At 47.9% G+C, this 16,993-nt stretch overlaps 1 protein-coding gene across 11 annotated transcripts in view; it reads left to right on the forward strand.

The window, feature by feature from the left end:
• Nucleotides 1-16,993, forward strand: part of LOC137432743 (histone-lysine N-methyltransferase EHMT1) — a 280,570-nt gene that overhangs the window by 216,861 nt on the left and 46,716 nt on the right. For all 11 annotated transcript variants that reach the window (XM_068124901.2, XM_078783567.1, XM_078783569.1 and 8 more), the window contains 2 exons: nucleotides 1,154-1,258; nucleotides 1,583-1,737. In XM_068124901.2, coding sequence (XP_067981002.1) covers nucleotides 1,154-1,258; nucleotides 1,583-1,737 — 260 coding nt within the window. The remainder of the gene's footprint in view (nucleotides 1-1,153; nucleotides 1,259-1,582; nucleotides 1,738-16,993) is intronic.

Genomic DNA, 16,993 nt, shown 5'->3' on the forward strand with positions numbered 1-16,993 from the left:
CACTTTAATTGTTATTCATCACGGAGAAGAGTGGCTGAGCCCCAAGCTCACAGAAAGATTTCGGAGAGGTTTGAGACCATCATCGTCGATCCAAATGCATGGCACTTTACAGTAAATAATTACATTTTGGCCATAATGGGAAGAGCATATACATGGAATCTCTAAACATTATTTGAGGCTGGCTAGCAGTAATCTCTCGAAGTCGTGTTGGTATTTGTGCAATAAATCACCGTAATTACTGCGCTGTGTAGGCATCGCTAACCATGTTAAGGCAGCATGTGAATATGAGTGTAAATGCCCCACCTCACAATCAGCTTGAGCTGCTGCTAAACGAAATTCCCAAATCTTATCAACCTCTGCGCTTCCAGCATCTTCCAGTTATGGCAACAGAAACTGGATAGAAAGGACAATGGCAAGTCGGCCTTGAAATTTAACTCGGTGTAATATAAGGCACAGAGGTTTCTGTGAAGATGGGGGCTAATGCTGTATCAGGAAAGTGTTTCCTGGTAATGGACAATTTTTCCTGATTTATGGCTTGCACAGATGGAATTCCTCTGTATATTCCTTTGGAATTGTCATATTTTGACTGAATATATGAAGAAAGATTGTCATTATTCACACTGCCAGCCGCGATGACAGTTTTGCCACTCAGCATTGAATTTGTAATTGTTGCCAGGGAGATGGCGGCACAGGTGCACGAGGGCTAGATAGAGCAGGAGTGATATTTCTTTGCCTAAAGCAATTTCTGTTAGAGTGCAGAGCTTTTTGCTTGGTTTCTCATGTATTCTTTTGGATTTTTTGCCTCAGGAAATATTTTGGGGGAGGAGTGGGAGTGGGAGAATTATTTCACCGTGTTTTATGATTTTTTTATACAGCATGAGGCTGTTTTGCCTGATGTGTGTTTAAAATGTTATTTTCCTTTTAGAAGATTATATTGGGTTTCTCGGTGGTTTGTTTATAATCATTTTATTCGGATTTCTGATATTTTCCTTAGTTATATCTCATATGGAAGATAGTTGGTGATAGGAGCGAAAAAGAAAATGTGATGGTTTTGATTTATTCTTGTGATGTAGAGCTGTGGAGACGATGCCGAGTACTATTTGCCAAGTTCATTTTCTGAGTGCTCATGTCGTTTTAATGGCCTTACATGTAGGATGATGGAGGTTGGACGCCTATCATCTGGGCGTCAGAGTACAAGCATTTAGATGTGGTGAAACTCCTGCTGTCCAGAGGATCTGACATCACCATCAGAGACAACGTAAGGCAAACATTAACTCTTCGACCAATGATAATTTAAGCCTTACACATGATAAATATAGCTTATTGGCATGTGGATTTGTACTTGTAAAAATCATTTTGCTTGTTAATTATTTTTTCCCATGAGGACTCATTTGGTAATGATGAGTAATGTGATTGGTGAACTGTTTGACGTCGCATAGGATAACTAATCCGAGGCTAGTTGTATGTTTTCTTGTATATTTAAATAAATATTTCCCTTCTCTCTACAGCACGAAGGCTTCAACATACATTGTGCTGCATGATGGCAAAGCTGTTATCCTTTGCTGTGTCGGTTTGCATATAGGAGGAGAATGTATGTCTCCATTGGGCAGCCTTTTCGGGGAGCGTCGACGTGGCGGAGGTTTTCTTGAACGCAAAATGTGACCTGTCGGCCGTCAACCTGCACGGGGACACTCCACTGCACATCGCTGCACGCGAGAACCACTATGAGTGTGTTGTGTGAGTATGTTGCACACATGTCCTCTTCGTCCATCGTAACAAGTACTCTCTCACACTTGTCAATTTATTTTCTCTCAAGGTTAAAACGAGGTTGATGTAATTTTTATACATCCTTGAAGGAACTGCGCTCCAACGCGAGTCGAAAGAATTGACGCGACCAAAGACGGAATTCGTCCGAGTTGCTTTATTGAAACAAAACAGCTCAGGTATTCTCTCGTAAGCCCGTTTATCGGGCAGCAATATATATACACATTTATGTCGGGAAGTTTGCCCGGCAAAAGCTATACCGGGCATGCCCGGGTGTCAAGGGCGAGCCTTGGAAAGGCGAGTCTGGACCTGCCCGGGCGTGTTTGGCTGCGGCCTGGCAAGTCGAGGCTGGGCGTGCCTGGGCGCTCTGGACGAGCACTGGAAAAGCGAGAGCGGGCATGCCCGGACGCTCTGAGCGAGCCCTGGAAAGGCGATAGCGGGCATGCCCGGACGCTCTGGGCGAGCCCTGGAAAGGCGATAGCGGGCATGCCCGGACGCTCTGGGCGAGCCCTGGAAAGGCGATAGCGGGCATGCCCGGACGCTCTGGGCGAGCCCTGAAAAGGCGATAGTGGGCATGCCCGGACGCTCTGGGCGAGCCCTGGGAGGCGAGAGCGGGCATGCCCGGGAAAGACGAGACCGGGCGTGCCCGGGAGGTTCGGGCGTGCCCGGGAACAGTGAGTCCGGGCATGCCCGGGAGAGGCGCGTCTGGCCGTGTTCTGGCCGGTGCAAGGCGATTGTGTGCATCCAGCGGTAACCGCTACATCCTGATTTTTGTTCAATTTACCTTATCATCTATCTCCAGGGTTCTTCTCAAGTTGTTACCTCTGCCACCGAAGGTGGATGGAGGTTATATTTTCACCCCTGTCTGTCCGTTTGTGAACAAGATATCTCAAAAAGTTGTGGACGGATTTGGGCGAAAATTGGCAGAGATGTAGCGTATGTGACACAGACGAAATGATTCGATTTGGTGAAGATTCGAATCCGGATCTGGCGAGTAGAATTTTTTAAGTGATTCTTCACCATTGAGTGATAGGGCCAAAAACAATATATATATATTTATTATACTGTTCTGTTCAGCTTGTGGAGGTATGCACAGTACCAAATGCCGTTCTTGTAATATCATCTATTCCCTCCACCCACGAATGCTGTTTTTCAAACGAACAATGATCCAGTTCACAAAAACATTGCTAAGATGAGAAAGTTATTACCCTATATGCAAATACGTTTAATGTGACAAAAATTACTGTATATGCACAGCTGGCCTGTTGGACAGGAAATAATCCTTGTTGTTTGTTTCTGATGAAGTTTGGATAATATTCAGCAAACTTTGGAGAATGTGCTGAGGTTTGTTTCCGTCTGCAGAAAAAGCAGAATTTTCTGTCCTTTAAACCACAAAAGGCAAACCTACTGCTTATGCAACCGGAAGCACCAGCGGAGCCGGGGTTGTGGCATTGTTTGACAAACCTGCAAGGGAGAACCATGCATTGATATGACAGTGACTGAGGAGATGCTACCTTTTGCATAAATGGATCAAACATGCATATATTAATTCACAATTTTTGTAATCAACTATTTATATATTTTTCTTGTCTCATTTTTGTGTGATTTATTCATACAGTACTCAATTGTATGTGTGGTTCCACAAGGTTTTCCCCAGGAAAAAGTAAAACGAAAATACCATAAGATGTAAATCTTTTTGAAGTGACTCAAATTGAATTGCTAATGGCAGAATCATAAATGTTAATGAAGCAGTAAATTTTAGAAATGATTACTGACTTCAAATGGCACAGACGGTTGAACACAAGTTCTCCATTCGTTCACGAAGTCACAAACTCTCGAGATTAGTGTTGTGTGTCAGCTAATCATCGAGATTGTCACGTTAAACCAAAACGGTCTGAGTTATCAGTGACTTATCTTGTCACTATTATTTCCCCAACACTCAAAATTGTTCAGTAATGCCGTGAGATTACAGGGAACTTGCCTGCATGTGATAATATTAACAGGCAAATAACACCTGCTGAATCGATCTTTCCTTCTGTCTCCATGATGCCAGGCCTGGTCGGCTGGTTTGTTAAAGACTTGGGCCTAAACCGTCCACAGCCAACCTCATAATAGGGTCGGAGTAATTGGGGCCATTAAATAAACCATTAATAGTCATAGTGGCATTAATAGTTTCTGTCTTCATGATCATTAAGAGCTAACACATAGAACATATAATGAAGGGTGCGGGAGACAAGAGGGGCAGAGAAAGGGAAGCACAACAACAGTAGAGAACAGGGACATTGGTGATCTGTGGAAGAGAGAGGACGGGGGCGGGGTACGCAGGATAAACAAGATGGACACCACAGGGACTTTCAGGAAAGAAGACCAGGAATTTTGAAGGAGATGGGTTTGGGGAGGATTAATGGGAGGAGAAAAGATCATGGTTTTGAATGGGGAAGATATGAGATGTTGGTGAAAAGCTGTTTTGAAGATCTGGAGGGAGGAGTGGGATTGAAGAGAGTGAGGGAGTTTGTTCCAAAGGTGGGAAAAAAGAGGAATGAAAGTGAAGGTGAGCAGAGAGTCTTGATTTTGGCAGTTTCACCAAAGAGGATTGCTGAGAGACCTTGTGTGTCCTGCAGGAATATTTGGGGGACAGAACACAGACAAAGCACGGGGTGCAAGGCTGGAGAGGAGTCCGTAGAATATAGAAACACTGCCAACCTGCCTGCAGGTGAGAGAGTGAAAGGCCCTCAGAATCAGCTTCATCACGGGAGATACCAATGATCCTAAAAGCCTTGGTTTCCAAAGCGTGAAGCCGAACTAGGTGTGAGGCAGGAGCACCAGCCCAGAGGGAAGAGCAGTACTCCATAAAGCTGCGGATGAAAGCTTTGTAAGTGGTGAGGAGCTCAGTTCTGCCAAGGAGGTACAGCTTGGCAATTTGGCTTTCTCAGGAAAAATCATGGCAGATAGTGAGAACTAAAAGCTTGAGCGACGGAACTTATTTGAGAGAATTGTCGAGAAAGTAGATGGGAGGTTTGTCCAGACCAGAGCCGTAGATAGAGAGAGTTAGGTCAACCCGGTTTCAACTGGTCTGCCCTATGATTGGTTAAGCACTGTCATGTGATTCACAGGCGCCATGTTGTTACCCAACCTCCGTAACTAGCAGAACGCGCATCGCATTGCATGCATTCGCTTAGTGGAAGTTGGGATGGATGAGGGGAAGGAGGGATGGATGAGTGGAAGTTGGGATGGATGAGTGGAAGTGGGGATGGTTGAGTGGAAGGAGGGATCGTTGAGTGGAAGGAAGGATGGATGAGTGGAAGGAGGGATGGATGAGTGGAAGGAGGGAGGGATGAGCAGAAGGAAGGAGGGATGGATGATGAGTGGAAGGAAGGATGGATGAGTGGAAGTAGGGATGGATGAGTGGAAGGAAGGAGGGATGGATGATGAGTGGAAGGAAGGATGGATGAGTGGAAGGAAGGATGGATGAGTGATGGATCTTCCACTCATCCATCCTTACTTCCACTCATCCATCCAAAGTTCCACTCATCCATCCCAACTTCCACTCATCATCCATCCCTCCTTCCTTCCACTCATCCATCCATCCTTCCACTCATCCATCCTTCCACTCATCCATCCCTCCTTTCACTCATCCATCCTTTCTTCCACTCCTCCATCCCTCCTTCCACTCATCCATCCTTCCTTCCACTCATCCATCCTTCTGCTCATCCATCCTTCCTCCCACTCATCCATCCCTCCTTCCTTCCCCTCATCCATCCCAACTTCCACTCATCATCCATCCGTCCTTCCACTCACCCATCCCTCCTTCCACTCACACATCCCTCCTTCCACTCACACATCCCTCCTTCCACTCATCCATCCCTCCTTCCACTCATCCATCCTTCTTTCCACTCATCCATCCCTCCTTCCCCTCATCCATCCCAACTTCCACTCATCATCCATCCGTCCTTCCACTCACCCATCCCTCCTTCCTCTCATACATCCCTCCCTCCACTCATCCATTCCTCCTTCCACTCATCCATCCTTTCTTCCACTCCTCCATCCCTCCTTCCACTCATCCATCCTTCCTTCCACACATCCCTCCTTCCACTCATCCATCCGTCCTTCCACTCACCCATCCCTCCTTCCACTCATCCATCCCTCCCTCCACTCATCCATCCCTCCTTCCACTCATCCATCCTTCTTTCCACTCATCCATCCCTCCTTCCACTCATCCATCCCAACTTCCACTCATTCGCAACTGACTAAACAATGTATGAAACTCAGGAACATACAAATAAACCCATCCCTAATAGCAGTAAGTTGCATGCACACTTGAACGCATGCGCGCGTGCACTTGACCTTGGGTAACAACATGGCGCCTAATGTTTAGTTGGCCAAACTCTCTCTATCTACAGCTCTGGTCCAGACGGTCTTTTCAGAGAGACAAAGTGAGAGTGTGAGATTTGTCAGGATTGAATTGACATGTTCCACTTGTTTGACCAGTTTGTGATTTTATCCAGGTCTGCAGAGAGTGAAGAGGGTGCCTGCTGATCTGAGGGTTGAGATTTCGAGCAGCAGAGGATGGAGTAATCATCAAAAAGATAGAGAGGATTTTCCAGAGTCGGAGCGATCAAAAAAAGATTAGAAAAAGCGCAGTGCCCAGAACACTGCCAGCCTGGACAGGAAGAGGAGATGAGAGAAACCCATTCAGGGCCACACGTTGACTACAACTAGAGAGGAAGTCTGCCAGCCATGCGTGGAGATTTCCATGGATACCAAAGGAGGAGAGTTTGGTGAGCAGAGCGGGGTGCCAGACCGTATCGAAGGCACGTGATATGTCAAGGGAGACAGCTCTAATTTCCTGTTTGGTGTTGAGGACCTCCATCCATTGATGAGACAGCAGAATCAGCATGCCCAGAATAGAATGACCTGGTCTGAACCCACATTGAAGATCAGAGATCAAGCCATTTGAGAAGAGGAATGATTTAATGTCGGAAGTGATGATGGAATCCATGACCTTGCTGATGAGTGGGAGCAGGCTGATTGGTCTGTCGTTGCAGGGATCTGGTTTTGCACCTTTTTGTGCAAAGCGGTGATGTTGGCTGATTTCCAAGCAGAGGGCAGATAACCCTGAACAAACGAGAGGGTGACGAGAACAGACAGAGGGTGAGATAGAGCGGCAGAGCTGGATTTTAGGACCCGTGGGCTGATGCAGTCTGGTCCAGGTGCAGAATCAGTGTCGAGGTTTGACAGAAACCTCTCCACCTTGTCAGGAGAGAAGGACATAGAGTTCAGGAGCAGCTGGGTTCGACTGGGTAAGGTGGGTACAGAGAGAGATGTGTTCGGGACACAATATTTTGTGTCAGCTGTGCAGCTGTTTGAGGTAAGGGAGGGGATGGAAGGGGAACAAACACCAGAAACAGATTTGATGAGAAGCCACCAGTATTTGGAGGAGGGAGACAGGTTTGAGAGTTCAGTCTTGAGAGTAGAGAGATATTGTTTCCTGGCTCTCCAGAGGGTAGACACACACTTGTTCAAAGCTTTGTGTGAGGAACTGAGATTGCCCTCAGTTGGATTTGCCTTCCATGAGGCAAAGGCGAGTTGTTTTAAGGCAACTGTCTCACCTCAAGCTTCAGTGGAGCATGGACGGGAGGAAGGGTATAACAACTGAAGCTGAGATGGGATAAATCTGTGCATGAGGGAGAGCAATTTTTTGGAAGAATTCCCAGCATAAGTCAAGATGGGAGACCAGTCCAGATGATTGATGGCTGCTTGAAGATCATGCCAGTGGGCCTGAGTGATATGCCAGACTCGGCGGCGCTGAGGTGGCTCTCTGAGACCAGCCAGAGAGATGTCCACTTTAAAATGCATATGATCGGATGAACCAATATTGTAGCAGAAGAACAGCAGACATTTCCAGGGAAGTTAGTCATAACCAAATCCAGAAGAGATAATGCACTGTTGACTGAGATCTGGGTTGGGAAATTGACAGGTTGTGTCAGTCCCAAAGAGTTGCAGAAGTACTTTGCTGAGGTGCAATGGCTGATGCGAGAGTTACCCACACCCAGCCAACTGGCATGATGACAATTGAAATCACCACATATGAGGAAAAGAGAGTTTGGATGAGTCAATGGAAGTTGGTCCATGTTACCAGAGAGTGAGATGTAAATGGAGTCATCACTGTTTGGTGGACGGTACAACACACATTTAAAGAAAAGGTGGGAGCGTAGGGGAAGCCGTAGCCAGAGGTACTCATGGAGTTTGGGAGGTGCAAGAGCAGTCCACAGATGGGGCAGAGGGAAGTAGAAGATTTGAGTAGGTGGAGGAATGAGTTGGAAAAGAGAGAGAAAGGGGGGAGGGGGCAGTTTTGTGGATGAGTTAAGTGGCAACTTTGGGGAGGAGGAGTGAGAGGCTAGCTTTTAAAAGGAGGGATGGGGGGAGTTTTGAAAGGGAGGGGTGAGGAGGGGTTTTTTAAGGTTTTGGTGAGGGGGGGCTTTGAAGGAGAGGGGTGATGGAGGGTGTTGAAGGGGAGGGGTGGGGGGGAGGTTTGAAGGGGAGGGGTCAGGGGAGTAGATTTGAAAGGGAGGTGTGAGAAGGCGATTTGAAAGGGAGGCGTGAAGGGGGAGTTTTGAAAGGGAGGGGTGAAGGGGGAGTTTTGAAAGGGAGGGGTGAGTGGGAGTTTTGAAGGGGATGAGTGAGGGGGGAGATTTGAAGGTGAGGGGGGAGATTTGAAGGGGAGGGGTGAGGGTGGAGATTTGAGGGGAGGGGGGAGATTTGAAGGGGAGGAGTTGAGGGGGGAGATTTGAAGGGGAGGGGGAGGGGGGAGATTTGACTTATCTTTAAGGAAGTTTGCAGAGGCGAAAATCGCACATCCACAGCTCCCAGACCAGAACTGGAAGCCGATGAAGAATGCTCTGTACTCTAGAAGTGTCAGATTGTTGAAATAGTTCATTGGGAAGGAAAGATGATGAGGTGATCAGACAATGTGATTGTTTTGTGACTCTATCCAAAGAAAGTAACTGCATCATGCTTGTTTGATGTGTTACGTGGTCCTCCCGGTGACTACCTGGTCTCGGTGACCCCCGGACCGTGAGAGGAACTACGCCAGAAAGATTTATTATGTATGCGCTTTCGTAACGCAATCAATATGAATTCCAACCAAGAAAAAACCCCACACCAAGGATCCGGAATAATCAATGATATATTCCCCGAGCAATCAACCATCAACAATCAGCACTCAATAGTACAAAGATGTAAACTCATCTACATTAACTCTAAGATGGCCATCTTATACATTCCTCACGTGAGCCCCACTCCCGACTCCCTCCGTGGTCAATGTCTCTCACAATGTCTCCGTACTCCTGTAGTTCGATCTCCGCACGTGGGCGGTTGAACGGACCCTTCCTGTCGTGCTTTCACCGGGCACGTCCCGTACCGGGAACAACGGCTGCAGCGCACACCTCCTGGCCAAGCAAAGCGGGTAATGTAAAGCAGGCACAGCAACACGCGGCTTGCCCAGCGCGCGCGGCCCAAGGTGCGACCCGTACGCGGCCTTGTAGACGGCGAGGCGAACTGTGCCAGCTGCTTGGTTCCGTGCACGAACCCACAGTGACTTGACGTGTCAAAGGGTAGTTACACGTCCCGGTAACTCCTCTCGCCAGACGGGCTTTGAAACGCCGATTCTCTTACGTTGCTCAATCGATACCGCTCGCGTCCGAGCTCGGCCAGGAAGAAGAAGAATCGTCGCGTCTCCAGGACCTCGTGTCTTTTCTTCTTCCGTTTCCGGTCTCCTTTTTCCCAGAAGGGCTCCTGACCCTTTAATCACAACAACCTTTAATCGACTACACATTGATAAGCAAAGACCTGAATAGTAATTCACATACATTCACATAAATATGTAACACTCCCCCCCTTCAAGAAAGAAAGTTTGAACCCAGCGAAAACTTTCTTTGCCGGCCAACTTGGATAAACAATCCAGATAACTCACCCCCCCCAAATCATCAGTTCCCCCCGGGCACAGTCATCACTTAAAAAGAAAGCAACAAAATTTCACACAATCCCCTAGATTAATTCCCTCTGGACCAAGCGTCAACCACTTCTAGTTTCTCTTGAATGACGGTTAAGAGGTGGTGACCAAAGCCCCCAAAGTTAAACCTCTCGATAGCACATTTTCGGGAGGCCCAGCTGAGTATACCCTACATGGACGCCTTAAGGAATGTGGAGTTCACGGTTAGTCCGGGGAGGAAAGTTCATTACATGGACGCCTTTAAGAACGTGGAGTTCACGGTTAGTCCGTGCAGGAAAGTTCACTACCTGGACGCCTTTAAGAACGTGGCGTTCACGGTTAGTCCGTGTAGGAGACCCGGCTCGGCGGCTCCCCCGTATATAGTGCTTCAACTTCTCCAGACTCCTAACAGTTACGGTGGGACCCCTTGTCCCAGCCGTTACCTGACTGGCGGTCTCCTTCTCGGCCAGTGCTCTGACCTTCATTCTTTCGGGAGGTGCCGTAACTCTGGGAGCCTCCATAGTAATGTCGGCTGCTGCCAACCCCAAAACGACTGCCAAGTTGTCCTCTTCTGTAGACCTCTCGACGCCTACGAAATGCCTTCCCTACTGTTATGGTCCGACCCTCCAAATCCTTACCATTCCAATTCTTCTCTGCCTCTCTGGCGTCTCTGGTGCTTGCAAACGTGACAAAGCCGAACCCTCTTGACCGTTGCGTTTCCCTGTCTTTTACCACCCGCACTTCCACCAGCGGCCCATATCTGTTGAAGACAGAGGTCAGAACTTCTTCCTCTGTGTTGAAGTTCAGTCCCCCTACAAATAACTTGGAACTTTTGTCGCCATCCCAAGCGGGGGTGGTGTTATTTCCCCTGCGGGGCTCTTTACCCACCCTCGGGTTACCATAAATTTGCCCCCCGGCCAAATCATTCCCGATAATCACAGATACTCCCTCTACAGGAAGCGTGGCTTGTAAACCAACGGTGACCGGTCCTGACACCAAATCGGATTCCAAATGGATGACATGAAGTGGGGCACTAACACAGCCACCGATCCCTTGTAACCGAACACTATCACCAGTTGCGGTACTCTTTGACAATGGCAAAATGCCTTCAAGCATTAAGGATTGATGGCCTCCTGTGTCCCTCAACACCCTAACCGGTCTTGGGTTAGTCAAGTCTCCCTTGAGTGAGACCAACCCCTCATAAATAAATGGTTGGTAACTCTTCTGTGGGCGATTTCTTACGTTTGCCATCGCATTCGGAGTTGTACTAGTCGGACTCCGCTCTGGGTTGTCCCTTTTCATGAGGTAACAACTGGACATCAAGTGTCCAGATTTATGGCAAAAAGCACAAGTAGGCCCGGAGGAGAACCTCGGGGTCGGCCTTGAGCCCCCCGAAAAATAAGTTTGTCTTGGGCCCGTAGCCCTCTGATTTCTAACAGTTGGGGTATCAGAGTTGTCCCCATAATCATCTCGAGGCCGCCGCCATGTAAGGTCGTTCTCCGCACCGGGTGTTCCATAACTCCCCTGCTGAAGTCTAGGCGAGGAGTTAGGTTTGTGGACCCCTATCCGGTGTGTTAAGGCATAATCATCTGCCATGGTGGCTGCGTCCCACAACTTTGGTACTTTCTTTTCCTGCAGGTACACTTTGATGTCCTCGTGGACACACTGTTGAAATTCCTCCACCAGGATCAAGTCACGCAATGTTTTGAAGTCTTTCCCGACTCCTTTTGACTCACACCACCGATCAAACATGTTTTCTTTCACTCTGGCAAACTCCACATGGGTCTCACTCTCCCTCTTCCTGGCATTCCTGAATTTTTGCCGGTAAGCTTCCGGAACCAACTCATAGGCTTTGAGGATGTGCTTCTTCAATACCTCATAATCTGCACATTGGTCCATTGGTAGCGCCGAATAAATCTCTTGAGCTTTTCCCACCAGCACACTTTGTACTAGTATGGTCCAGGCCTCCTCCGGCCAGTTTAACTGTCGAGCCACTTTCTCAAAGTGTGGAAAAAATTTAGCGACTTCCTTTTCACTGAAGGGTGGAACCAGCCTCACATGTCTGCCCACATCCCAGGTGTTCTGGCTAGGTGTCGACCCTGTCAGCAAGGGTGGTCCCTCTCCCCGTTCTCTCATTAACTCCAGCTCCTTGAATTTAATTTCTTGCTGAAGCTCCATGTCACGTTCCTTTAATTCCATTTCCGCTTTTCTCTCCTCTGCTTCGAGGTCCCTTGCAGCTCTCCTCTCCTCTGCTTTTCTTCCTTCTAACCTTTCCTGGAGTTCTCGTTCCACTCTCCTTTCCTCTGCTTGTTTCTCTTCTCTCCTCTCTTCTGCTTTCCTTTCTTCTTCTGCTCTTTCCTTTTCTGCTTTCCTTTCTTCTTCTGCTCTTTCCTTTTCTGCTTTCCTTTCTTCTTCTGCTAACCTTTCCTGGAGTTCTCGTTCCACTCTCCTTTCCTCTGCTTGTTTCTCTTCTCTCCTCTCTTCTGCTTTCCTTTCTTCTTCTGCTCTTTCCTTTTCTGCTTTCCTTTCTTCTTCTGCTCTTTCCTTTTCTGCTTTCCTTTCTTCTTCTGCTCTTTCCTTTTCTGCTTTCCTTTCTTCTTCTGCTCTTTCCTTTTCTGCTTTCCTTTCTTCTTCTTTTAACCTTTCCTGGAGTTCTCGTTCCACTCTCCTTTCCTCTGCTTGTTTCTCTTCTCTCCTCTCTTCTGCTTTCCTTTCTTCTTCTTTAATCCGTTCCTGGCTCCGTAATTGCAACTCCAGTTTCCGGAGCTCAACGTCTTCTTGTTCTTCGGGTAGCCACTGCCAGGCTAACTCGTCCCATGTTCCTAATCCCACCATAGACTGTATCACCGTGGTCTGCAACTCTGCCTTCCTCAAATTAGTTCGGACCTCCAAGTTAAAATGTTTGGCCAATTTCAAGAGGTCCGACTTTAGTAACGCTCGGAACTGTGCCTCACTCGGGGTTACCGCAAAGTTCTGTGCCACAAACGCCATGGTGCCTATCGTTAACACCTGTTAACCTTCACCCAAGACTTTACCCCAATTTCCCCAAAAATTTACCAATTCATACTTAATTAATACATTTTAATTAATAAAAATATTATTTTTATTATTTTATACAATTTTATATCCCGGACGAGCCCCCAATTCTGTTACGTGGTCCTCCCGGTGACTACCTGGTCTCGGTGACCCCCGGACCGTGAGAGGAACTACGCCAGAAAGATTTATTATGTATGCGCTTTCGTAACGCAATCAATATGAATTCCAACCAAGAAAAAACCCCACACCAAGGATCCGGAATAATCAATGATATATTCCCCGAGCAATCAACCATCAACAATCAGCACTCAATAGTACAAAGATGTAAACTCATCTACATTAACTCTAAGATGGCCATCTTATACATTCCTCACGTGAGCCCCACTCCCGACTCCCTCCGTGGTCAATGTCTCTCACAATGTCTCCGTACTCCTGTAGTTCGATCTCCGCACGTGGGCGGTTGAACGGACCCTTCCTGTCGTGCTTTCACCGGGCACGTCCCGTACCGGGAACAACGGCTACAGCGCACACCTCCTGGCCAAGCAAAGCGGGTAATGTAAAGCAGGCACAGCAACACGCGGCTTGCCCAGCGCGCGCGGCCCAAGGTGCGACCCGTACGCGGCCTTGTAGACGGCGAGGCGAACTGTGCCAGCTGCTTGGTTCCGTGCACGAACCCACAGTGACTTGACGTGTCAAAGGGTAGTTACACGTCCCGGTAACTCCTCTCGCCAGACGGGCTTTGAAACGCCGATTCTCTTACGTTGCTCAATCGATACCGCTCGCGTCCGAGCTCGGCCAGGAAGAAGAAGAATCGTCGCGTCTCCAGGACCTCGTGTCTTTTCTTCTTCCGTTTCCGGTCTCCTTTTTCCCAGAAGGGCTCCTGACCCTTTAATCACAACAACCTTTAATCGACTACACATTGATAAGCAAAGACCTGAATAGTAATTCACATACATTCACATAAATATGTAACACTCCCCCCCTTCAAGAAAGAAAGTTTGAACCCAGCGAAAACTTTCTTTGCCGGCCAACTTGGATAAACAATCCAGATAACTCACCCCCCCCCAAATCATCAGTTCCCCCCGGGCACAGTCATCACTTAAAAAGAAAGCAACAAAATTTCACACAATCCCCTAGATTAATTCCCTCTGGACCAAGCGTCAACCACTTCTAGTTTCTCTTGAATGACGGTTAAGAGGTGGTGACCAAAGCCCCCAAAGTTAAACCTCTCGATAGCACATTTTCGGGAGGCCCAGCTGAGTATACCCTACATGGACGCCTTAAGGAATGTGGAGTTCACGGTTAGTCCGGGGAGGAAAGTTCATTACATGGACGCCTTTAAGAACGTGGAGTTCACGGTTAGTCCGTGCAGGAAAGTTCACTACCTGGACGCCTTTAAGAACGTGGCGTTCACGGTTAGTCCGTGTAGGAGACCCGGCTCGGCGGCTCCCCCGTATATAGTGCTTCAACTTCTCCAGACTCCTAACAGTTACGGTGGGACCCCTTGTCCCAGCCGTTACCTGACTGGCGGTCTCCTTCTCGGCCAGTGCTCTGACCTTCATTCTTTCGGGAGGTGACGTAACTCTGGGAGCCTCCATAGTAATGTCGGCTGCTGCCAACCCCAAAACGACTGCCAAGTTGTCCTCTTCTGTAGACCTCTCGACGCCTACGAAATGCCTTCCCTACTGTTATGGTCCGACCCTCCAAATCCTTACCATTCCAATTCTTCTCTGCCTCTCTGGCGTCTCTGGTGCTTGCAAACGTGACAAAGCCGAACCCTCTTGACCGTTGCGTTTCCCTGTCTTTTACCACCCGCACTTCCACCAGCGGCCCATATCTGTTGAAGACAGAGGTCAGAACTTCTTCCTCTGTGTTGAAGTTCAGTCCCCCTACAAATAACTTGGAACTTTTGTCGCCATCCCAAGCGGGGGTGGTGTTATTTCCCCTGCGGGGCTCTTTACCCACCCTCGGGTTACCATAAATTTGCCCCCCGGCCAAATCATTCCTGATAATCACAGATACTCCCTCTACAGGAAGCGTGGCTTGTAAACCAACGGTGACCGGTCCTGACACCAAATCGGATTCCAAATGGATGACATGAAGTGGGGCACTAACACAGCCACCGATCCCTTGTAACCGAACACTATCACCAGTTGCGGTACTCTTTGACAATGGCAAAATGCCTTCAAGCATTAAGGATTGATGGCCTCCTGTGTCCCTCAACACCCTAACCGGTCTTGGGTTAGTCAAGTCTCCCTTGAGTGAGACCAACCCCTCATAAATAAATGGTTGGTAACTCTTCTGTGGGCGATTTCTTACGTTTGCCATCGCATTCGGAGTTGTACTAGTCGGACTCCGCTCTGGGTTGTCCCTTTTCATGAGGTAACAACTGGACATCAAGTGTCCAGATTTATGGCAAAAAGCACAAGTAGGCCCGGAGGAGAACCTCGGGGTCGGCCTTGAGCCCCCCGAAAAATAAGTTTGTCTTGGGCCCGTAGCCCTCTGATTTCTAACAGTTGGGGTATCAGAGTTGTCCCCATAATCATCTCGAGGCCGCCGCCATGTAAGGTCGTTCTCCGCACCGGGTGTTCCATAACTCCCCTGCTGAAGTCTAGGCGAGGAGTTAGGTTTGTGGACCCCTATCCGGTGTGTTAAGGCATAATCATCTGCCATGGTGGCTGCGTCCCACAACTTTGGTACTTTCTTTTCCTGCAGGTACACTTTGATGTCCTCGTGGACACACTGTTGAAATTCCTCCACCAGGATCAAGTCACGCAATGTTTTGAAGTCTTTCCCGACTCCTTTTGACTCACACCACCGATCAAACATGTTTTCTTTCACTCTGGCAAACTCCACATGGGTCTCACTCTCCCTCTTCCTGGCATTCCTGAATTTTTGCCGGTAAGCTTCCGGAACCAACTCATAGGCTTTGTGGATGTGCTTCTTCAATACCTCATAATCTGCACATTGGTCCATTGGTAGCGCCGAATAAATCTCTTGAGCTTTTCCCACCAGCACACTTTGTACTAGTATGGTCCAGGCCTCCTCCGGCCAGTTTAACTGTCGAGCCACTTTCTCAGTGTGGAAAAAATTTAGCGACTTCCTTTTCACTGAAGGGTGGAACCAGCCTCACATGTCTGCCCACATCCCAGGTGTTCTGGCTAGGTGTCGACCCTGTCAGCAAGGGTGGTCCCTCTCCCCGTTCTCTCATTAACTCCAGCTCCTTGAATTTAATTTCTTGCTGAAGCTCCATGTCACGTTCCTTTAATTCCATTTCCGCTTTTCTCTCCTCTGCTTCGAGGTCCCTTGCAGCTCTCCTCTCCTCTGCTTTTCTTCCTTCTAACCTTTCCTGGAGTTCTCGTTCCACTCTCCTTTCCTCTGCTTGTTTCTCTTCTCTCCTCTCTTCTGCTTTCCTTTCTTCTTCTGCTCTTTCCTTTTCTGCTTTCCTTTCTTCTTCTGCTCTTTCCTTTTCTGCTTTCCTTTCTTCTTCTGCTAACCTTTCCTGGAGTTCTCGTTCCACTCTCCTTTCCTCTGCTTGTTTCTCTTCTCTCCACTCTTCTGCTTTCCTTTCTTCTTCTGCTCTTTCCTTTTCTGCTTTCCTTTCTTCTTCTGCTCTTTCCTTTTCTGCTTTCCTTTCTTCTTCTGCTCTTTCCTTTTCTGCTTTCCTTTCTTCTTCTGCTCTTTCCTTTTCTGCTTTCCTTTCTTCTTCTTTTAACCTTTCCTGGAGTTCTCGTTCCACTCTCCTTTCCTCTGCTTGTTTCTCTTCTCTCCTCTCTTCTGCTTTCCTTTCTTCTTCTTTAATCCGTTCCTGGCTCCGTAATTGCAACTCCAGTTTCCGGAGCTCAACGTCTTCTTGTTCTTCGGGTAGCCACTGCCAGGCTAACTCGTCCCATGTTCCTAATCCCACCATAGACTGTATCACCGTGGTCTGCAACTCTGCCTTCCTCAAATTAGTTCGGACCTCCAAGTTAAAATGTTTGGCCAATTTCAAGAGGTCCGACTTTAGTAACGCTCGGAACTGTGCCTCACTCGGGGTTACCGCAAAGTTCTGTGCCACAAACGCCATGGTGCCTATCGTTAACACCTGTTAACCTTCACCCAAGACTTTACCCCAATTTCCCCAAAAATTTACCAATTCACACTTAATTAATACATTTTAATTAATAAAAATATTATTTTTATTATTTTATACAATTTTATATC

Source organism: Myxine glutinosa, chromosome 8 (genome assembly GCF_964187855.1).
Source record: "Myxine glutinosa chromosome 8, kmMyxGlut1.1, whole genome shotgun sequence".
NCBI lineage: Eukaryota > Metazoa > Chordata > Myxini > Myxiniformes > Myxinidae > Myxine > Myxine glutinosa.